General features: G+C 51.2%; 1 protein-coding gene across 2 annotated transcripts; it reads left to right on the top strand.

Annotated features, from left to right (window-relative positions):
• The first annotated feature begins 88 nt into the window (after positions 1–88).
• RIBC2 (RIB43A domain with coiled-coils 2) lies at positions 89–21,809 on the top strand. Of its 2 annotated transcripts, XM_045363456.3 has the most exons (7): positions 89–408; positions 789–870; positions 4,297–4,641; positions 9,961–10,079; positions 14,794–15,021; positions 19,986–20,152; positions 21,577–21,809. In XM_045363456.3, exons 1-7 carry the CDS (start codon positions 295–297, stop codon positions 21,653–21,655), a joined length of 1,134 nt encoding a protein of 377 aa, XP_045219391.2. In that variant the 5' UTR covers positions 89–294; the 3' UTR covers positions 21,656–21,809. The 2 variants fall into 2 exon arrangements, with proteins under 2 accessions (XP_045219391.2, XP_073859657.1); XM_074003556.1 differs by lacking the exon at positions 14,794–15,021.
• The last annotated feature ends 525 nt before the right edge of the window (positions 21,810–22,334 follow it).

Here is a 22,334-nt window from a genome sequence, read left to right as displayed (position 1 = left end):
CCGGCGGAAAAAGCGCGGGAAGGGATTCGCCAAGTGTCGCGAGAAGAGAGCGAGGCGCGGGGAGCGCGGAGTCGTTCCTTAGCAACGAGTTGTTGACATTTCTGAGGGAGCGGGAGCATCTGCACCTCGGAGGCGTAGCTGGGAGCCCGACGGAAAACAGTGCTGTAGGCTTGTCTTTCTCCGGCCCGACCCAGAGAGCCAACCTCCCCTCCGCTACAGCTTGCTTATTTTCGTCGTCTGTTCTGATCCTGCGTGTTCTAAAAACCCCTTAGGCTTTCCGTGGGTTCCCAGACCATGGCGGTGGCGCTGCCCAAGGACTTGCGGCAGGACGCCAGCCTGGCCAAGAGGAGGCACGCGGAGCTGTGCAGGCAGAAGCGGATCTTCAACGCCAGAAACAGGATCATTGGGGTGAAAGGGCAGGGGCCGGGACGGGGTTAGAGCGGCAGATGCGGGCGAGGGGCGGCGTGGAGGGGGAGAGGAGATGAGTTCTAGGATGAAACATCTGAGCCAGGAGGCTGCAAACGGCACCGGGTTTTGCAGGGGGAGAAGGAGGTTGAGAGGAGGAAGAATTCGATGCTTTGACCTTGCCAAAGCTGTAAGAGACCTTAGCAGGCCCAATAATGCTCCGTCTCGAGCTCGCCTGGAGTCACCAGCGGTTCTCTTCCCCTGAGCCAGATTTTCTACAACTTGTGTACAGTGGGGCAGAGATTAAAAATAATAAGTGGGATTGTTATTACTGAATAAAATTATCTGGCTCTAACCCTTCTCCCCTGTTTTTCCATTTATAGGGAGACACTGAAGCCTGGGATGTTCAAGTTCATGACCAGAAGATAAAAGAAGCTACTGAAAAAGCTAGACACGAAACCTTTGGTGAGCATTTCTTGAATGCTTATCTGTTGGTTTAGGATTGTGTGCCTTTAGACTCCAGTCTTCCACACCGCCCACCCCAACCCCGCCTTTTTTTTTTTTTTAATGGAAATAGGGTCTCACTATGTTGCCCAGGCTGGTCTGGAACTCCTGTGTGCGAGTGATCCTCCCACATCAGTCTCCCAAAGTGCTGGAGCTTCAGGCATGGGCCACTGTGCCCAGCCTTCATTTCTTCACATATATAAAAAGTTGGCATTTTCACACTCTTCCTCTTTTTAAATTTCACAATTCCTGGTGCTCAGTTAACTTAATGCACTGATTCTTCTTCTCTTAAAATAAAAACAGCTATTGAATTCGAATGTGGATTATAGTAAATCGATTTTAACGATAAATGTATGTTTTCCTCCATTTTCTTAAAAAACTGGGTAGGAAAAGCCTTAAACACACACTCACTTTCTCTGCTCAAAAGTTTAAGACCCTCTATGGGGGACAGCTGTTTATACCAGACAACACATATGTCCACGCTCACACCCTCAAGCTGACTCAGAGATAGACATGATTCAAATCAAGGTATTATTATTCCACTTCAAATAGAACTCCTTTTCCCCTATCATGTCCAACAATTTCAACAATTATTGAAATTTCACACTTTGAGAGGCTAAAACTAGAGGATCACTTGAGACCAGTAGCTCCAGACATGCCTGTGCAACAAAGCAAGACCCCATCTCTACAAAAAATAAATTGAAAAAAAAAAAAAAGAAATTTCAGTGTTTTTAAACACCATAAAGATTTTTATAATAGAAAAAAAGCAGGATACAAAATTGTACATACAATGGGCTATTATGTTTTTGAAATATTTTAAAATATGCTTAGAAGAAGACAGAAAGGAAATATGCCAAAATGTTAGCAGTGGTAATGTTGGAGGGATAGAATTATGAGTAAACTTTATTTTCTCCTTTATACTGTTCTGTATGTTCCAAACATTTTATCTTTTTTATTAATATTTTTAGTTATGAGGTAATTCAATCTTACAAAAACCATGTGATAGGAACCCACCACCAGACTAGATATTAACATTTTGCCAAATTGGCTTCAGGTATCTTGAGTGTTTTTTGAGAATTGTGTTTTTTATATAGCAACACCCCCCCACCTCTTAATTTTCCCTTCCTTTCTCCTCAGAAGTGTTTATCATTCCCATGCTTTTTTTTTTTTTTTTTTTTTTAAGACAGAGTCTTGCTCTGTTGTCCAGGCTGGAGTGCTGTGGCGCCATCTTAGCTCACCACAACCTCTGCCTCCTGGGTTCAAGCGATTCTCCTGTCTCAGCCTCCTGAGTAGCTGGGATTATAGGTGCACACCACCATGCTGGGCTGATTTTTGTATTTTTAGTAGAGATGAGGTTTCACCATGTTGGCCAGGCTGGTCTCGAACTCCTGACCTCAGGTGATCCCGCCTCTGCCTCCCAAGGTGTTGGAATTACAGGCATGAGCCACCAGGCCCAGCCCCCACACACTTTTATGCTTGCACTGTTTATGTATGTATTCACAACAACATAAAATTGTTTTTATGTGTGTTTTTTTTTTTTTTTTTTTGAGACGGAGTCTCGCTCTGTGGCCCAGGCTGCAGTGCAGTGGTGCTATCTCGGCTCACTGCAAGCTCCGCCTCCCGGGTTCACACCATTCTCCTGCCTCAGCCTCCTGAGTAGCTGGGACTACAGGCGCCCCGCCACCACGCCCGGCTAATTTTTTGTATTTTTAGCAGAGACGGGGTTTCACTGTGTTAGCCAGGATGGTCTCGATCTCCTGACCTTGTGATCCGCCCGCCTTGGCCTCCCAAAGTGCTGGAATTACAGGCGTGAGCCACTGCGCCCGGCCATTTTTATGTGTTTTTAAAATTTACGTAAATGGTATCCTATTGAATAGATCCATTTGCAATATGTTTTTCTTTCATTCAGGTTTGTATTTTTGAAATTAATCCATGATACACATTTAGAGAGTATTCATTTTAATTGTTTTATGACATTTTGTTATATGAATTAACTACAGTTTCTTCATCCATTCCCATACTGATGGCTGGTTTAGATTTTTTTTTCAGTTGTTTTGTCACTGTGGACACTACTGCGATGACTGTCCATGAATTGTGTCCCTAGCACATGTGACAGGGATACCTAGAAGTGGAATTGATGGGTCAAAGGTAGTTTTATGGGATATTGCAAAATTGTTTTGTTGTAAGTGTACCAAGTTACACTCCTACAAGCAGTAAATGAGAGGTTTTTGGGGTTTTTTTTTGTTTTTTGAGATGGAGTCTCGCTGTGTCGCCAGGCTGGAGTTCAGTGGACCGATCTCGGCTCACTGCAGTCTCCGCCTCCCAGGTTCAAGTGATTCTCCTGCCTCAGCCTCCCGAGTAGTGGTGACTACAGGCGTGCGCCACCATGCCCAGCTAATTTTTGTATTTTTAGTAGAGATGGGATTTCATCATGTTGGCCAGGATGAGCTCGATCTCTTGACCTTGTGATCCGCCTGCCTCAGCCTCTCAAAGTGCTGGGATTACAGGCGTGAGCCACCGTGCCCAGCCGCAAATGAGAGATCTTGTTTCCCCACATCCATACTAATATGTGCCATTGTTAGCATTTTAAATATTTTGCCTTCAATTCATTGGATGTTTCCCAACTTGTATGGGTGATCATCCTTTCATAAGTGTATTGGTTACCTGGTTTTATTTTTTTTGTTTATTTTTTTTTTTTGGAGGGGGGACAGAGTCTCATTCTGTCACCCAGGTTGGAGTGCAGTGGTGTGATCTTGGCTCACAGCAACCTCCACCTCCCAGGTTCAAGTGATTCTTTTGCCTCAGCCTCCCAAGTAGCTGGGACTATAGGTGCCCACCACCACGCCCAGCTAATTTTGTATTTTTAGCAGAGACGGGGTTTCACCATGTTGGGCAGGCTGGTCTCGAGCTCCCAACCTCAGGTGATCCACCCACCTTGGCTTCCCAAAGTGCTGGGATTACAGGCGTGAGCCACCACACCCGGCCTCAGATTTCTTTATAGTGATTTGCCTGGCTGTTCCTACACTTTACCCATTTATTGGGTTGGGTTTTTGGGTTTTTTTAAATTGATTTGTAGGTACTCTTTGTATATTCAAGATACTAATCCTTTAATGGCTGTCTTACTTTTTTGGAGGGTTGTATTACTTTTGCAATCACTGAAAAAAATACTTTTTAAAGTAGATTCATGGGCTGGGTTCAGTGGCTCACTTCTGTAATCCCAGCGACTCAGGAGGCTGAGGCAGAAAGATCACTGGAGGCCAGGAGACCAGCCCAGGCAACATAATGAGGCCCTATCTCTAAAAAAGTAAATAATAAAAAATAAAATGGATTCAAATTTATTTTTTTCCACTGAATCCTAAGCTTATGGATGTACTATATCTCTTCCAGCTGCTGAAATGAGGCAAAATGACAAAATCATGTGTATATTGGAAAACCGGATAAAGAGGGATAGGAAAAATCTCTGTAAGGCTATCAGTGACTTCCAGCAGAGCTTTCAGAAGCCAGAAACTCGCCGTGAATTTGATCTGTCTGACCCCCTAGCCCTTAAGAAAGATCTTCCAGCCCGGCAGTCAGATAATGATATTCGGAATACGATATCAGGAATGCAGAAATTCATGGGAGAGGATTTAAACTTCCACGAGAGGAAGAAATTCCAAGAGGAACAAAACAGAGAATGGTCTTTGCAGCAGCAAAGGGAATGGAAGAACACCCGTGCTGAACAAAAATGCGCAGGTAATGAAACAGAAGAGACAAGCTTGTCTCAACGCTGTCTTCAACAAACCATCGCTACAGTTTTTCTGTTTTTTTTTTTTTCTTGTTGTTGTTGTTGTTTTAAGCAACCCTACAGTTTTTGTGGGATTTTTTTAAAAGTCCTACTAATGTGCACAGCCACATGCTGCTTTCGCCCTGTGGGGAAAGAAAAGTCAGAGCCTGCCCTCCAGGAGGGAAACGTCTCGAATCATGCCTCAGTCATGCAGGAAACACTTGCTGTGTTGGGGTCCTAGGTGGATGCTGGTGTGCTGGTGGGGTCCTAGATGGATGCTGGTGTGTAACTCACACTCGGTCCTTGCCCTCCCAGTCTGCTGGGAAGATGAATGGAAAGATGCAGGTCTTCCTGTCTCTTGGGTGCTGTGGTAGAAGTTCCTACGGGGGACTTTGGGGTGTAGTTGCAGGCATGGTGGTCACATGCCCTCACCAGGCCTCCCCAAGTCCAGGGAACCTCTTGGGTAAAGGCTGCAAGGCCTGAAACAGCCTCTCACTGAGGGAACTGCAGAAAGCCCAATGCATCCTCACTGAGGTCAGTAGCATTCTGCTCTCCCAGCTCCTCTTCATGCCTGCACTCGAGCAGCACTGATCCTCCCAGCCACCTCTGTGCTGGGAAGACCTGGTAAGGAAGATGGCAACATCCCTGCTCTCTTGGGGTGTGTCAGCGGGCGATGAAATAGTGAGGAGCAATGAGGAAGACAAAACAGGGACCGGGCACAGAGAGGAACACACTTGGCCTTCTTGAGCCCCTCCTCTCTGCTTGTGAGTTTGCAATCTCCTTGCTCGGCTCATCCTCCTCCCAGCCTCTTCTTTCCCAGTCTACTCTCCATGAGTGATGTCTCCCCAGATCCTCTTCTCCCATTCTCTCTGAACCCACTCCTACCAGATTTATGCCCTCCCTGCTCCACTGGAACTGCCCTGGCCAACCTCACCAGTGACCTCCGTGTCACCCGATCCAAGGTCAGTTTTCGATCTTCATCTTGACCTAACACCAGCACAGCACACAGTCGATCTCCTCCTCCTCCTCGAAATCCGCATACAATTCAGCTTTCAGAACACCACTCTTAGTTCCCTTCCCACCCAGGTCCTTTGTTGGTTTCTCCTCTGCTCAACCTCTGGATGTTGTTCACACCAGTGCTCTCCTCTACCAGCTAAACTCGCCCCTGAGTGATCTTGTCTGGTCTCATGGCTTTAAATGCCACCTATAGGCCATCATTTCTCAGGTTTATACCTCCGGCCTGGACTCTTCCCTGAATCCAGACTCATAAATCCATCTAACTTCTCTTGGATGTCTAATGCACTTGGCAAGATCAGCACAAGTCCAATAACTCTGTTCTTCTCCGCAGACCTGACCTTCTACCCACATCCGTGACAGATCCTTTCTTCTAGCTGCCTGGGCCCCAGCCCAGGTAATCTTGACTCCTTCTTTTCTCTCCATTTTTCAGCTACTTTCCCCCCTCTCCAACATTCCCGTTCTGAACTAAGGCTATCAGCATCTCTGGGCTGGGCGCAGTGGCTCACGCCTGCAATCTCAGCAGTTTGGGAGGCCGAGGAGGAAAGATCACTTGAAGCCAAGAGATCAAGGCTAGCCCGGGCAACAAAGTGAGACCTCATCTCTACAAAAAATTAAAAAGTTAGCTGGGCATGGTGTCATGCCCATGTAGTCCCAGCTACTCAGGAGGCTGAGGCAGGAGGATCACTGAGCCTGGAAGGTCAAGGCTGCAGTAAGCCCTGATTGTGCCCCCGCCCTCCAGCCTGGGCAACAGAGTGAGACCCTGTCTCAAAAAAAAAAAGGCTGGGCGCAGTGGCTCATGCCTGTAATCCCAGCACTTTGGGAGGCCGAGACAGGCGGATCATGAGGTCAGGAGATAGAGACCATCCTGGCTAACATGGTGAAACTCCATCTCTACTAAAAATACAAAAAATTAGCCGGACCTGGTAGTGGTCACCTGTAGTCCCAGCTACTCGGGAAGCTGAGGCAGATGAACCCGGGAGGCAGAGCTTGCAGTGAGCCAAGATTGCGCCACTGCACTCCAGCCTGGCGACAGAGCAAGACTCTGTATCAAACAAACAAACCAACAAAAGGCATCTCTCCGCTGCTCTTTGGGTCTCTCCCCTTATCCTACAGTAGCTCCCCATTGCACTCAGAGTAAACGATTTTTTTCAGGGACCTATAATGCCTTCACAGTCTGGCCTTATCTCCTGCTATGATGCCCTCTCACTCCATTCTTTCCACACTATCTTGCTGTTTTCAGACATGAGTGCATCAGGCTCACTTCCGTCTTGGAGCTTTTGCATGTGCTGTTCCCTCTGCTTAGAAATGTCTTTCCCTGGCCGGGCGCGGTGGCTCAAGCCTGTAATCCCAGCACTTTGGGAGGCCGAGGCGGGCGGATCACAAGGTCAGGAGATCGAGACCATCCTGGCTAACATTGTGAAACCCCGTCTCTACTAAAAAAATACAAAAAACTAGCCAGGCGTGGTGGTGGGCGCCTGTAGTCCCAGCTACTTGGGAGGCTGAGGCAGGAGAATGGGGTGAACCCGGGGGGCGGAGCTTGCAGTGAGCCGAGATCGCGCCACTGCACTCCAGCCTGGGGCACAGAGCAAGACTCCGTCTCAAAAAAAAAAAAAAAGAAAATAAATGTCTTTCCCCAGATATCTGTAGGGATCACCACTGTCCTCCTCCAGGGCTGTGCTAAAATGCTGTCTTATCGGTGAGGCCTCCCCGACCCCCTATTTTAAACCCTGTACCCTCTTCCCACCCCACATTCCCTATCCCCTTGCTTTATTTTTCTCCATAGCCTTGATCATTGACATGTTGTATGGTTCATCCATCTCCCAAGTGGTCTACATTTCCACCTCTGGCCAAAAGGCTTTGTTTCAGCTGTGTGCTTGGTTCTTCGGTGGTCTCCTTGACATCTCACGGGACCCCTCACAACATATTGGAAAGCAGCCCTAGATCCTCTTCTGCATCTGCTGCTTTGTCCATCTTTCTCCTCCCACTCACTGGTACGTCTTGCCCTTAAACCAGAAGTCTAGGGAATCATCCATGACCCGCCTCCGTCTCCAGGCCATCTCTAACTCTTGTCCCTTCTACCTCCTGCATATATTTTGAACTGTCCGCTTGTCTTCATCCCTGCTGTCACCCTTGTGATGCAAGCCACCACCTCAGCTGGACAGACCTCTGCCGAGATCTTTCTGATGGCCTCCACTGCCTTTCTTGCCCCTCTCTGATCCATTCCCAACACAGCAGTCAGGGATACTTTTAAACAATGTGGGGTTCAGCCAGGTACGATGGCTCATGCCTGTAATCCCAGCACTTTGGGAGGCCAAGGTGGGCGGATCATCTGAGGTCAGGAGTTTGAGACAAGCCTGGCCAACATGGTGAAACCCTGTCTCTACTAAAAATACAAAAATTAGCTAGGTGTGGTGGCATGTGCCTATAATCCCAGCTGCTTGGCAGGCTGAGGCAGGAGAATCACTTGAACCCGGGAGGTGGAGGTTGCAGTGAGCCGAGACTCTGCCACTGCACTCCAGTCAGGGCAGCAAGAGCAAAACTCGTCTCAAAAAAAGAAAAACAAAAATGCGGGGTTGGACAGCATCACCCTACCCCGTCGATCCCAGCTTCAAGCCCACTAATGGCTTCCCAAGCACTTGGAAAGAGATGCAGAATCCTCCTGCAGCCCACGGGCTCTGCATGCTGGGCCCTGCCCACCTCTCCACTGTCGACTCCGCCCCCTCTGCTTGCTGTGTTCCTGCCACCTTCCTTTTTCACTTCTGGATTCCACTGTATCCTTTCCCAGCCCAGAACCTCTGCACCTGCTCCCAACCCACTTCTTTCGTCCTCCAGGTCTCGACCGGCATTTGCTCCCAGAGGAGCAATCCCCTACCCTCCTCCCTAACCTCAGCCGCCTCAGCCAGGCACCCCCAGCATGTTTCCTCTTGGTCTCTCCGTCCTTGCCTCCCTGTCACTGCTACAGTTGGCATTAATACATTTATTCTGGATTCCTGTGTTGGTTGATGTCTCCTCTCCTAGGCAGCAAGTTCCAGGAAGGCAGGAAAAGCCCTTTCTGTCTTACTCCCCATTATGTATCCTGTGCCCAGCAAAGTGGGACCCCCATGCTCGGCTCTCCATGGCTCTATGTTAAATGGATGAATGAACAAATGGACGGTGAGAGGTGAGGCTGACTGACTGTTCAGAGGCCAGAATCGAAGATGAGAGTTTGGTCTTTGTTTCTGGAGGCAGTGAGGAGACCCACAGGGCACAAATACTTGAATGAAGAAACCTGATCGATGACTTTTTTTTAACCTAATAGTTCTGCAAGCCAGGCGCAGTAGCTCACGCCTGGAATCCCAACACTTTGGGAGGCCAAGGCAGGCGGATCACCTGAGGTCAGGAGTTCAAGAGCAGCCTGACCAACATGGTGAAACCCTGTCTCTACCAAAAATACAAGATGAACTGGGCGTGGTGGTGCACACCTGTAATCCCAGCTACCCCGGAGGCTGAGGCAGGAGAATCGCTGGAACCCAGGAGGCAAAGGTTGCAGTGAGCTGAGATGCGCCACTGCACTCCAGCCTGGGCGACGCAGCGAGACTCCGTCTCAAATAATAATAATAATAATAATTCTGCGAAGGAAGTGTGTCCTGCTTCACAGGTATGGACACAGGCTCAGCGAGGCTAAGTAATAGTTGAGGTTAACAGCTAGGAAATATCTGAGCTGGGATGTGAGCCTGCTCTCTTTGACTCCAAATCTTCACATTTTTCTGTTTGGACCTTCTACCTTGACCCCTTCACCTCCTCCTCTTCCTCTTTCTCTTCCTCACTGGCCTAACCAAGTCCTCCTGTCACCCCACAATATCTGTCATCTGGCCCCACTTCCTCCGTAGAGTCCTGTGGGGTTTCTTGTTCTTTCACTTCTGGATTCCACTGAATTCTTTCCCAAAACCTCTGCATCTGCTCCCAACCCACTTTGTTTGTCCTGCAGGTCTCAAACGTCATTTCCTGGGGCTGTAGAGTACCTCTTGCCCACTGTAAGGATGTAGCTGCCTCCGGATAGAGCAGGACAGCAAGGGGCACACCACCAGCCTGTCCCAGGACCCCAGCATAGTGGTGATCACTAGCACTCCTCTGGGAGCTTGACTCTCCCACAGCCTCAGAGGCAGGTCCTTTCGTTATTGTTCCTGTCATGGGTAAGGACGTGGTAGGAGGCAAAGGCATGAAAGGCCACATGTCAGAGGGAAGGCGCTCCCGTGGCCAGGTTGGTCTGATTGCTTCTTGCTTCCTTTCAGAGGCCCTCTACACAGAGACAAGGCTGCAGTTTGATGAGGCAGCCAAGCACCTACAGAAGCTGGAAGGCACCACCAGAAAGGCGGTTTGTGCATCTGTGAAAGACTTCAACAAGAGCCAGGTATACGTACTCCGAGACCCCGGGCTCGATGACCGGAGGGGAGGATGAGCCCACTACGGCTTCCCAAGGCTCTCTGGCCTCCCTGGGATCCCAGTCTCTGCCTGCTTCCCTGCTCACATCACCAGCCCTGACAGAGACCCTGATGGGCTGCCTGATTATGCCTGATTATGGAGAAGGATGAGACCCAGTCCTGTCCCTTAGCTCTGAATCTTGGAGGGAAACCCGCCAAACTAGCCATGTAACCTGGGGAAGTCAGCTCACCTTTCTACACCTCAGTTTCTTCTACTGTAACATAAGGATGGTGACATTACCCTAGACTGTTACCACCTAGCTCTGCTCCAATGGCTGGTGCTGGTTTCCGTTCTTCCCACCTCTCAGACTTCCCCTTTACCGAGAACAGCTACTGGGCTGCTCACCATTGGCGGGGATGATGAAGATCATGATGAGCTCGGACAATGGGGCCTCCTGAGAGCTCCTGCCTCCCCTCTAAACTCTGCCTCCCCTCCTCCCACACACTCCCCTCCCCTCCTCCCACACACTCCCCTCCCCTCCAATCTGATGCTGAAGTTGCTGAAGTAGGTTCTTCTTTTTGTTTCTTTGGGTTTTTTTATTTTTGAGACGGGGTCTCACTCCATCGCCCAGGCTGAAGTGTAGTGGCACGATCACGGCTCGCTGCAGCCTCGACCTCCCAGGCTCAGGTGATCCCCCCACCTCAGCCATCCAAGTAGCCAGGACTACAGGCACGCGCCACCGTGCCCGGCTAATTTTTGTATATTTTTGTAGAGACAGGGTTTTGCCATGTTGCCCAGGCTGGTCTCAAACTCCTGAGCCCAAGCGATCCTCCCGCCTCAGCCTCGCAAAGTGCTGGGATTACCACATCTGGCCCTCTTTTCCTTTTGGAAATTAGAGCTCATCCCGGTATCTCTCCCTCCCCTGACAAGGTTTTCTTTTCTTTTTTTTTTTTTTTTTTTTTTGAGACGGAGTCTTGCTCTGTCGCCCAGGCTGGAGTGCAGTGGCCGGATCTCAGCTCACTGCAAGCTCCGCCTCCCGGGTTCACGCCATTCTCCTGCCTCAGCCTCCCGAGTAGCTGGGACTACAGGCGCCCGCCACCTCGCCCGGCTAGTTTTTTGTATTTTTTAGTAGGGACGGGGTTTCACCGTGTTAACCAGGATGGTCTCGATCTCCCGACCTCGTGATCCGCCCGTCTCGGCCTCCCAAAGTGCTGGGATTACAGGCTTGAGCCACTGCGCCCGGCCAAGGTTTTTTTTTCAAATGCAATTCTATTATCTGGTGGGTGGGGACTTTGCCTGGGTTCGTTGATCAGGTTCGCTTGTCAACTAGAACTATGGTCCCCAAAGAAGGCTGTGCAGGATCTGTGGGAGAGCAGATACCAGAGCCCTGCTTCATATTATTTTTAACCTCATCGCTTTTGATTTCTATGTTCATATGTAGTTATAAGCATGTGCTGTCATTAAAATATAGTAGTACCACACTGTGAACTAAATATATTGGAGATACAAGCTCAAAACTGTCCTCCTGGTGGGGGCAGGCAGTCAAAAATCCTAGAGAGGCTGGACCAGACACCAGAGAATGTGAGTTTTCAACACAGGGGAGAGGAATGAGGAGAGCCAACTGGGTGCTGGGGAGGACCAAAGGGCAAAGCAAGACACCTGAAGTCCGAGCTCACCACCCAGTGAGCTGCAAAGGTCTTACAGATCATCCATCCCTGCCCTTCATTTTACAGAGGGCGCCCAAAGACGGGGGTCTGTTCGCTCCAGTCCCCACTGCAAGTGAATGGCAGGATGCGACCCTTGACAATTAGTCCACTGTTGGCTGGTGATCCGCTCATTCGTTTATGGAAGCGATGATGATGATGATGATGATGATAATTCATTCATTCATTCATCAGTTCAACCAGTGTTTATGGAGCCCTTCCTGCTGGGCTTTGGGTTAGCTTTTGCTAAACCCTATTGTCTCCTTCATCAGTTGATTCATTCCTGTATTCTAGAAGATGTTGAATGGGCGTCTACAGCCTGCCTGGTATTCTCAGCCCCCAGCTCCTCATGTGGATGCCGCGAGGCAGCGCCATCACAAACACTCCTGCACTGGGGAGAGCCGCCCTCCGGCTTCTGCAGCTCTGTTCCTAACTAGAACTGGGCTTTTTGATTAACCTGGGATATTAGTACAAGGTTCTGGATAACTATCCTCAAAAGAAAAGCCCAAGAAGGCCGGTCCAGTTCAACAGGAAGGACACACTGAGGGCCTCCAGTTCTTGGGCTGGGGCTCACTTCGTCAGAGAGGCGTCGTGTGTCAGTTGTGGCATCAGGGTCTGACACACAGGCTCTGGAGCCTGACCACACGGGTGCGAGACCACGCTCTGCCCTGCAGCCTTGGGCAGGCCACCCACTGCCTCGGTTTGATCATCTGCAGAATGAGGAAGCGATAACGCCCTTCTGTGTCAGTGAGAATGTGCTTACCCTTTTGCTGGGGTAAGAAGCACCCACCAGTCTCAGTGGCTTAAACAGAAAGTTGGTGTTCCATGCATGCTCCCTGCCCACCGTGGACTGGCTGTGAGGCCTGCTCCTCGGCATCCTCACTTTGGAGCCCAGGCCCTGGGACTGAGTGACTGCCAGCTGGAGGATCCTGGCAGCACAGGAGGGAAGGAATGTGGCTAGTCCCCCCAGGCATCCTCCCAGGAGCAGTACTGCTGCCCCTGCTCACATTTCACTAATGAAAGCAAGCCACATGGCCACGCTCACTCTAAGTGGGCAGGACACGTAGTTCTGCCCCGTGCCCAGGAAGAACACTGTTGATAGCGAATGGTCAGCAGTATTGGCCATCACACCTGCTAGTAAGGTGGCTGCGAGGACTCACATGGTAATGCACGTGACAGGTCAGGACAGTTTGGCACATAATCAGGACTCAGCAGATGATGGTCATTATTATTATTGTTATTATTATTAGAGACCAAGTCTCACTCTGTCGCCCAGGCTGGAGTGCAGTGGTGCCGTCTCAGCTCACTGCAACATCTGCCTCCCAGGTTCAAGTGATTCTCCTGCCTCAGCCTCCTAAGTAGCTGGGATTACAGGTACACTCCACCACACCTGACTAATTTTTTTTTTTTTTTTTGTATTTTTACTAGAGATGGGGTTTCACCATGTTGGTCACACTGGTCTTGAACTCCTGACCTCAGGTGATCCACCTGGTTGACTATTATTTTTAATTTTAGCAACAATTAGCTGCTCTTAGTAGTCACTGTGTTCAACAGCCCTCCCACAGAGGCATGGTTAATCCCACTTAACTGACAAAGAAACAGGCTCAGGCCCAGGCATGGTGGCTCATGTATGTAATCTCAACGCTTTGGGAAGCTGAGGCAAGAGGATCACTTGAGCTCAGGAGTTCATGACTAGACCGGGCAATACAGTGGGACTTTGTCTCTAAAATTCTTTTTTCTAATTAGTCGGGTGTGGTGGCACGGCCCTATAGTCCCAGCTGTTTGAGACACTGAGGTAGGAGAATCACTCAAGCCTGGGAGGTGGAGGCTGCAGTGAGCTGTGAGTGCACCACTACACTCCAGCCTGGGCAACAGAGTGAAACCCTGTCTTAAAAAACAGAAAGAGACTGGGCACAGTGGCTCATGCTTGTAATCCCAGCACTTTGGGAGGCCGAGATGGGCAAATCACGAGGTCAGGAGTTTGAGACCAGCCTGGCCAACATGGTGAAACCCCGTCTCTACTAAAAATACAAAAAATCATCTGGGCGTTGTGGCAGAGGCCTGTAATCCCACCTACTCGGGAGGCTGAGGTAGGAGAATCACTTGAACGTGGCAGGTGGAGGTTGCAGTGAGTTGAGATTGCGTCACTGCACTCTGACAGAGCGAGACTCCATCTCAAAAAAAAAAAAAAAAAAAGGAGGCTTGGAAGGATGAGCTGACTTTCTTAGGGAGTACTCAGTGGCAAGTCCAGTATTTGAAGTTGGGCCTGTCTAGCTACAAAGTGTGTGCTGTGTGACTCCATCAAGCTGGCCTCCGGTGAGCACCTGTGGAATGCCAGCTCCTTGCAAACTGCCCTGTCCGTGTGTTACTGAGGACAACTGTTATCCCAAGTACATATCTCCTAAAAGCCATCTTCCGACTTTACAGAGAAATGACTGCAGCCCAGAGAGGGGAGGTGACTTGGTGCAGGTCACCCAGCCAGAAACCCCCCAGGGAATCAAACAGAAATGAGACCTGGAATTGCTTTGTACTGGGCACTGCGGCTCAGGACCACTGAAGTGACAGTGCATTTTCTACCATTTAGAAGTCACCACTGTTGTAAATCACTCTGTTGAGTGTTCTTTGCAGCCCACAGATGTCCAAGGGTTGCCAGGGGCACAGAGCTGTGCCTTGGTTGGGGCCAGGCCCATGTGGGGTGGCGGCCTAATCCAAGGAGAGAGCTCCCTGCCTTGGCAAGTTCGTGCAAGACCCAGAGCTCTTATGCACACACCCAACAGGTGGTGATCCCCCGAGTCCAGCCCACCCGCCCAGCAGTGTGCAGACAGCCAGGGGTTCAAGGACCCTCCCGCATCCGTGCCTGACAAGTCTCCCCTCCACCGAACTCCTGCTGCCCTTAGCATATCCTCCCCTCAAGGGCCCCCAGTGAGGTTTGCTGGCCTGGGTGTCAGAATACCCCTGGGGTCACTCGGACCATCTTCTTTAATGTCTTCACCTGCTTAGGCCATTGAGTCAGTGGAAAGGAAAAAGCGAGAGAAAAAGCAAGAACAAGAGGACAACTTGACTGAGATCACCAACCTGCTGCGTGGGGACCTGCTCTCCGAGAACCCGCAGCAGGCAGCCAGCTCCTTCGGGCCCCACCGTGTGGTCCCCGACCGCTGGAAGGGCATGACGCAGGAGCAGCTGGAGCAGATCCGCCTCGTCCAGAAGCAGCAAGTCCAGGAGAAGCTGGTGGCTGCCCCGCCCCTTTTCCCGAGCCCGCAGAGCTGCCTTCCAGGCACAAATGCAGTTGTAGCAGGCCTTGTGCTCTGCCCTAGGACCTGCCCTCAAGGAATTTCCCTTCTAATCGGGGGGAAGACAAGAGCCAGATAGTCTCACACCCATATGATGTGGCATCAGGAGTAGGCATGCCAAGAAAGAGAACAGTAGACTGGGAAGACACTGAAGCAAAGACCCAAAAGAGGGTAGGGAGGGAGCCATGTGTCTGCCTGGGAAAAGGGTGACTGGGCAGGGCGAGCTGCAAGGGCACAGGCCTTGAGGCAGGACCCTGCCGGACCTGCTCAGAGAAGAGCGAGGAGCCTGGTGGCTGGAGTGGAGTGAGGAGAGGGGCAGGTGCTGAGGCCTCAGAGGCAGAGTGTCAATGTCCTGGCAGGCCACTGGGGAGGACTTTGGCCTCTTCTGTGACTGAGATGGGGAACTCTGCAGGGTTTTGGGCAGAGGAGTGACAGGATCTGACTTAGGTTGAACAGGACCCCCAGCATGATCCTCCTGTATTGAGGGCGAACACTATAGGGGCTGAAGGGGAAGGAAGGAGATCTCCAGGAAGGCCTCTGCAGTGTTCACAGTGAGAGGCGATGCTGGCTGGGACCACGGGGCAGGCAGTGGGGTTGCTGAGCAATGGTCAGATTCTGGATCTATGTTGAAGGTACAGTTGACAATATCGGATGAATGTTTGGGTGGGGATGTATGAAGGAGAGGAGTTAAAGGCAACTCCAGGTCCTGTGGCCTGAGCAACTAGGCGGATGGAATTGGCTTTTCCAGAGATAGGGAAGATGGTGGGAGGAGCAGGTTGATGGGGTGGGAGGGGTGGAAATCAAAGTTACAATTTTGGATATATTAAGTGTGCAAAGTTCATTAGAGATCTGTATCTATTAGGATTAGATTTGCCTGAATGTGGCAGAAAACCACAAATAACAGCATCTTAAACAAAATAGAACTTTCTCTCTTGCAAGTAAATCCTCAGGAAAACAGTTCAGGGCTAGTATGGCAGCTCTGTGGTCATTGACTGATGTCCTGCTATCCTTGGCTCCTGGCTCTCACTTCTTAGTGGACGATGGCTGCTCGAGCACCAGCCATCACAGGCATAGTCCAGCTACCAGGAAGGAGGAATGGAGAACACTCTAAGGAGATTTCCACTTACATTTCACTGGACAACACTTAGTCACAAGGTTGCCCCTAACTCTAAAAAAGTCAAGGAAATGTGTTTATTCCAAGCAGTGAAGTGCTGGTGATTCTTTTACTAAGGAAGAATGGAAAATGGTTACTGGGAGACAAGTAGTATTTTCTGCCACAGCCTCCAATTAAAGCCCAGGAGGCAGCTGGATATGTAACACAGGGCTCAGAACAAGGTCTGGGCCAGAGGCATAAATGTGAGTCGTCACCTACAGAGAGTATGTATGCATGCATTTTGAGACAGAGTCTCACTCTATCACCCAGGCTGGAGTGCAGTTGTGCAATCTTGGCCCACTGCAACCTCTGCCTCCCAAGTTCAAGTGAATCTCCTGCCTCAGCCTCCCCAGTAACTGGGATTACAGGCATGCACCACCACATCCAGCTGATTTTTATATTTTTAGTAGAGGTAGGGTATCATCATGTTGGCCAGGCTGGTCTCAAACTCCTGATCTCAAATAATCCTCCTACCTCAGCCTCCCAAAGTGCTGGGATTACAGGCGTAAGCCACCATGCCCGGCACTACAGAGAGTATTTAAAGCTGAGGACTGAGTCCTGCTCCCCACTCAGAACCCCTCTTCTCACCACCACTATTTATAAAGAGCAAAGGAATCTGAGAAGGGGCCGCCAGGGAGGTGGACAGATGCAAGCCGTGGTTTCCTGGAGGCCAAGTGAGGAAAGGTGTTTGGGAGGGAAGGAGAGGAGAACCCCTGGGTCAAACGCTGCTGCCAGGCTGCAGGCTAAACGCTGGATCCGGCACCATGGCAGTCACCGGGGACCCCGTCAGGAAGGAGCACATTTGGCAGAGGACTGGGGCCTCCAGCCTAGTGGGCTCAAGAGAGAACAGGCAGGAAACAAATGGAGATGGCACGTGTAGACAGCACTTACAAGGCGTTTGCTATAAAGGGTGCAGAGAAATGGAGTGGGAGCTGGTGGGGGCCGTGGGGTGAAGGGAAGGTTTTTGTTTGTCTTGATTGTAGAAATAACAGCATGCTTGTCATTCAACCGGAGTGATGCAGTAGAGGGGGCATTGATGCCTGAGGAGACACTTGCTGGAGCCATGTCCCTGGGCTGCAGAGAGCAAGGGACATGGAGTGCTAGCTGAGGGCTTGGTGTGGCCTGGGAGTTTGGAGCCGTCATTGGAGTCACGGGAAGGGGCGTCAGGGCAGGAGCTTGTGGGTGAACAGAAATGAGACCTGAAATTGATTTGTTCTGGGGACTGTGGCTCAGGACCACTGAAGTGACCGTCATTTTCTACCTTTTAGAAGTGGAAGTGAGCAGGGTTGGGGGGAGTTAATGTAAATGGTCATCTAGAAGAACTGGAAAGGGAACAGTCTGGAGGAAGGGGACAGGCTGGTCGGACAGTGCCCAGGGCCCACTGGGGGGTCATAGTCATAACCTTGAAGTGACCCCAGAGAGTGCTGTCGGGGTGTCCCCACCCATGCTTAGCCGGATTCATCGTGGTCACTGCCTGCCTGACCAAGTGAAGAACTCAGGGGACCGAGGGTAGCGGCCTGGGAGCGTCTTCCATGAGACTAACCAGGGGGCCAGAGAGAGATTGGAAAAGTGGCGGCCAGCGGACTGGAGGTCACACTTCGCGGGGGGCATCATCATTGGAATCAGGGACTTGGAGAGAGTGGAAGAGGCGGGTTAGAGCAGTGAGACTGTGGGGGCAGCGTTATTGGTAATAACAAGGGAAGGGTGGAGGGTCCCAAAGGGAGGGTCTCCGGACCTGCAGCATCGGCTGGGTGGGGCCCGCAGTCTGTGATTTCAAAAGCCCCCAGGGGATTCTGATGCCCACTCAGGTTTGAGACCCACTGGTAGGGTGTGCCCAGCGGGTGAGAAGGTGAAGCCGGGACTAGGTCTTCGGAGAGGAGGCGAGAGAACTGAGCAGCTGGGGACAGGAGAGGGCTGTCTGTGTATGCTGAAACCACTGAGAATCCTGGCTGGAGAGGTCTGGAGAGGGCCTCAAACCTGCAGAGTGAGTGGGAGAGGCCAGGCTGGGCTGGCAGGTGCATAGTTGGTGTGAGCTTCTGATTTGGTGGGTCTGGGGAGGAGGAGGGACAGTGGCAGTGGTGTGGACCAGGGCATGAGGAGTCGGGGCGGCAGCTCGCCCACCTGCTTCCCTGCAGGCCAGAGGTGCATGTGTGTGGGAGGCTGCAGTAGGGCCGGGACCTGCGCAGGCCGCAGGTGTGAGGTTCAGGATGTAGTCTAAGGTGGAAAGGGTGCCGGGGCTGGAATTGGGGTCCAGGGCCCTGCTCTGTGCTTCAGGACGCAGCTCCGCCTCGACTGTCTGGCACAGAAGATCAGCCATCCTGAAAGCAGCATTGCTGTCTAGTTTTCATTTTTTATAGAAAATTAAGAAGACGCCGGGCGCGGTGGCTCAAGCCTGTAATCCCAGCACTTTGGGAGGCCGAGACGGGCGGATCACGAGGTCAGGAGATCGAGACCATCCTGGCTAACACGGTGAAACCCCGTCTCTACTAAAAATACAAAAAACTAGCCGGGTGAGGTGGCGGGCGCCTGTAGTCCCAGCTACACGGGAGGCTGAGGCAGGAGAATGGCGTAAACCCGGGAGGCGGAGCTTGCAGTGAGCTGAGATCCGGCCACTGCACTCCAGCCTGGGCGACAGAGCGAGACTCCGTCTCAACAAAAAAAAAAAAAAAAAAAAAAAGAAAATTAAGAAGACAGAAAAGCACAAAGGGGGAAAAACCTCCCCACTCAGAAATACTGCCCCTTCCTTTCTGGGTCCTTGCCTCCATCCCCTTCTGTGCGTGGAGGTAACTGGGAAGGCTGGAATCTCGCAGCAAACAGCTGGGCTGTCTGCTTTGCTCTTAGCCCGGCTGACTGTTTCCCATGCCATTCCCTGTTTGCCACCAAGCAGCTCTTGTGATGACCCCGGGCTCCTGACAGCAGCCTGGCTTTACAGCGGGGGACACTGAGGTTCGTGAGAGCAGGTGACTTGCCTCGTGGGTGGCAAAGCCCACCAGCCTGCCCTCAGTCCCAGGATGGGGCCGCCCAGACCCCCGTGCCACTCACCGGACACTTATCCTTGCTTATTTGGTGGGAGGAGGCTCTGCCCTAAAAATGGCAAAAGTGGGCAAAGGGGACCCGTCTTCAGCCCTAACAAAGCTGACAACACGTGGGCAAGTGCCCCTCCCTCCACACAAATCCAGCGTCCTCTTCCAAGGCCCCGGAGTTTTCACAGTGAGGAGGGCAGTGAGGAATGAGCTGAAACACAGCAACTCAGGGGTCGGGGTGCCCCTCTGGGACCATGAGCTTCTTGTCACCGGGTGAGGCTATGGTGTGTGCATGTTCTGGAAGCTGCCCAGGTGATCTGCATTCAGTTGTGGGACAGCTGGCCATGGCTCTTGGAGGTGGCATCTGACTGCTGACCGAGCCAGGGAGCCCCCTGAGGACCTGAGGAGGGAGACTCTGGGCCCGGCCTGCACCTGGGAGCCCGGCAGCCGGGAGTGGAGGCTGTGGTAGGAATTGAGTCCCTTCTGTGTCTTCAGGAGAAGGAGGACAGCCAGCACCTCCTGATGGGGGAGGACAGCGGGCCACGTGGAATGAGGGCAGGCTGGGGGTCTCCTCTGGCTTCCTGCATGACATTGGTCACCTACCTGCCCCTCCTCTGAGCCTTGGTTTCCCCATCTGTAGAATGAGAAGCCAGGCCCCCTAGACAATCCCCTGGGGCTCTTTGGCTCTGGGGAAAGGCAGTGGTGAGCTGCCTCTTTTCCTTCCAGAGGCTCCAGGAAGAAAAGCACCAGCGAGACCTGGACTGGGACCGGCGGAGGATTCAGGGGGCCCGCGCCGCCCTGCTGTTTGAGCGGCAGCAGCGCCGGCAGCAGCGTGACCTGCGCAGAGCTCTGGACAGCAGCAACCTCAGCCTGGCCAAGGAGCAGCGTTTGCAGTGAGTGCTGGGTGGGACCAGGGCCAGGTGGGGGACCTGGTGGAGGGACTGCAGGGCTGTGGAGGTTGAGGACAAGGAGGGGCCAGGAGGGGAAACACCCCGGCCTGGTGGTCCTCATCTGGACACTGTGGACCTCAAGTGGGCTGGCTTGGGTTGACAGACCCAACCCAATGACAGTGACCTGTGTGGTCACTGCTGTCCACACAGGGTGCATGGGGCTTTTCCACACCAGAAAGCCCCAGAGAAGAACACTGAGTCTGCTGGGGGAGTCAGGAAGGCTTCCTGGAGGAGGCTTCATGGCTGAGACCCAGGAGGAGGATGGCATTACCTACTCAGGGATGGCTTTCCAGGCAGAGAGAGGGGCTCCCTGGGCTGCCCCCAAAAAGCCTGGAGTCTCTTGGTTATAGACAGGACCCCAAGAGTTCAGAGTTCCAGCTACAGGAAGATGTCAAATGCAACTAAATAGGTGAACTTGCAACTGAAAAACACAATATTTATTTACTTATTTATCAAGCTCTTGGCTTAAACTCAGGAGGGGCCCAGGAATATTTTCTCCAATCAGATGTCTGGTTGCTGGTTGGTCCATCTGTTATCATCACTTCTGCTGAGGGCCTAAAAAGGAGCATTAAGAATGATCTGAGGGCCGGGCGCAGTGGCTCACACCTGTAATCCCAGCACTTTGGGAGCCGAGGTGGGCAGATTACGAGGTCAGGAGTTCGAGACCAGACTGGCCAACATGGTGAAACCCCATCTCTACTAAAAATACAAAAATTAGCTGGGTACAGTGGCATATGCCTGTAATCCCAGCTACTTGGGAGGCTGAGGCAGGAGAATTGCTTGAACCCGGGAGGTAGAGTTTGCAGGGAGCCGAGATTGTGCCATTGCACTCCAGCCTGGGCAACAAGAGCAAAACTCCGTCTCAAAAAAAAAAAAAAAAAAAAAGAATGATCTGAAAAGCCAGGCATGGTTGGAGCATGGTTGAAATCCCAGCTACTGGGGAGGCTGAGGCAGGAGGATCGCCCTGAGCCCAGGAGCTAGAGGCTGCAGTGAGCTATGATCACACCACTGCACTCTACCCTGGATGACAGAGCAAGACTTTGTCTCTAAAAAAAGAAAAGAATGATCTGACAAATCAAATGGGGTGAACAAAGTGTACAGTCACACCCATGGAGATTTAATTTTCCTATGTCCCCAACTGTTACTGGTGTAAGTCCCTCATCTACCTGCAGTGTAATTATCAAATGACCCTCGCCGCCGAGGAGTGGTTGAGATGGGTCATTCTAGGGGGGCTCATTAGATGTGAACTGTATTCTGTATTTTGGGGATAACACACTAATAAAAAGTTTGTGTGCCTTTTCAAAAAAAAGAAAGAATATTTAGGAAGTATACACATTTGCTGACTTTTTTTCTCGTTTTGTTATCAGGAAAAAATACATGAATGAAGTCTATACAAATCAACCCACGGGAGATTATTTCACACAATTTAATACAGGAAGTCGATAATGAGGAAGACACTCTTGTTCCCGTCATTCACGTATAAAGAGTGACAGCCTTAAAGAGTCACATTGCTTTTTTAAAAATACACTCCTTGGGCCACAAGTACCCTTCAGCTGTAATCGTCCACTGTGGACAAAACAATTATCTAACCTCTCGGTTGTATTTCTGTGAGGAATATTAGTTTCTGTTCGGCTCAGCTCGGCGAAGGTCTTGGGTGGGGCTCTGGGAAGTAGCTCAACACGGGCCTGCTCAGGGCCACCCTAGGGAGAGGTGGTATTTAAGGTGGTGTTTAAGGTGGGCCTGTGTTCCGCACAGACTCAAGGTTCAGCTGCAGTAATAGTTACTGCTCCCAAATGCAAAGCTATGTGCAAATCCACACACTTCATGTAGAATTCACTAATTTGATTCTCACAACAGCTGGTGATGGGTATTTTTACTACTCACATTTTCTAGTTGAATAACCTGAGTTACAGACACGTTAAGTGGCTTGGCGAGGTCATACCCCCAGGAACTATGGGTGCTTGGGATTGAACCCAAGGAGAACTGGCTCTCAGGCACTTCACTCGACCGGCTCCTAAAACTGACCTGAAACAGCAGTGGCCTTGAAACAACAGAGGCTTGGCCGGGCGCGGTGGCTCACGCTTGTAATCCCCACACTTTGGGAGGCTGAGGTGGGCGGATCACG

Source organism: Macaca fascicularis, chromosome 10 (genome assembly GCF_037993035.2).
Source record: "Macaca fascicularis isolate 582-1 chromosome 10, T2T-MFA8v1.1".
In the NCBI taxonomy this organism is placed as follows: domain Eukaryota; kingdom Metazoa; phylum Chordata; class Mammalia; order Primates; family Cercopithecidae; genus Macaca; species Macaca fascicularis.
Note: the sequence above shows the minus strand (reverse complement) of the source record. Positions and strands in the feature narration are given on the sequence as shown.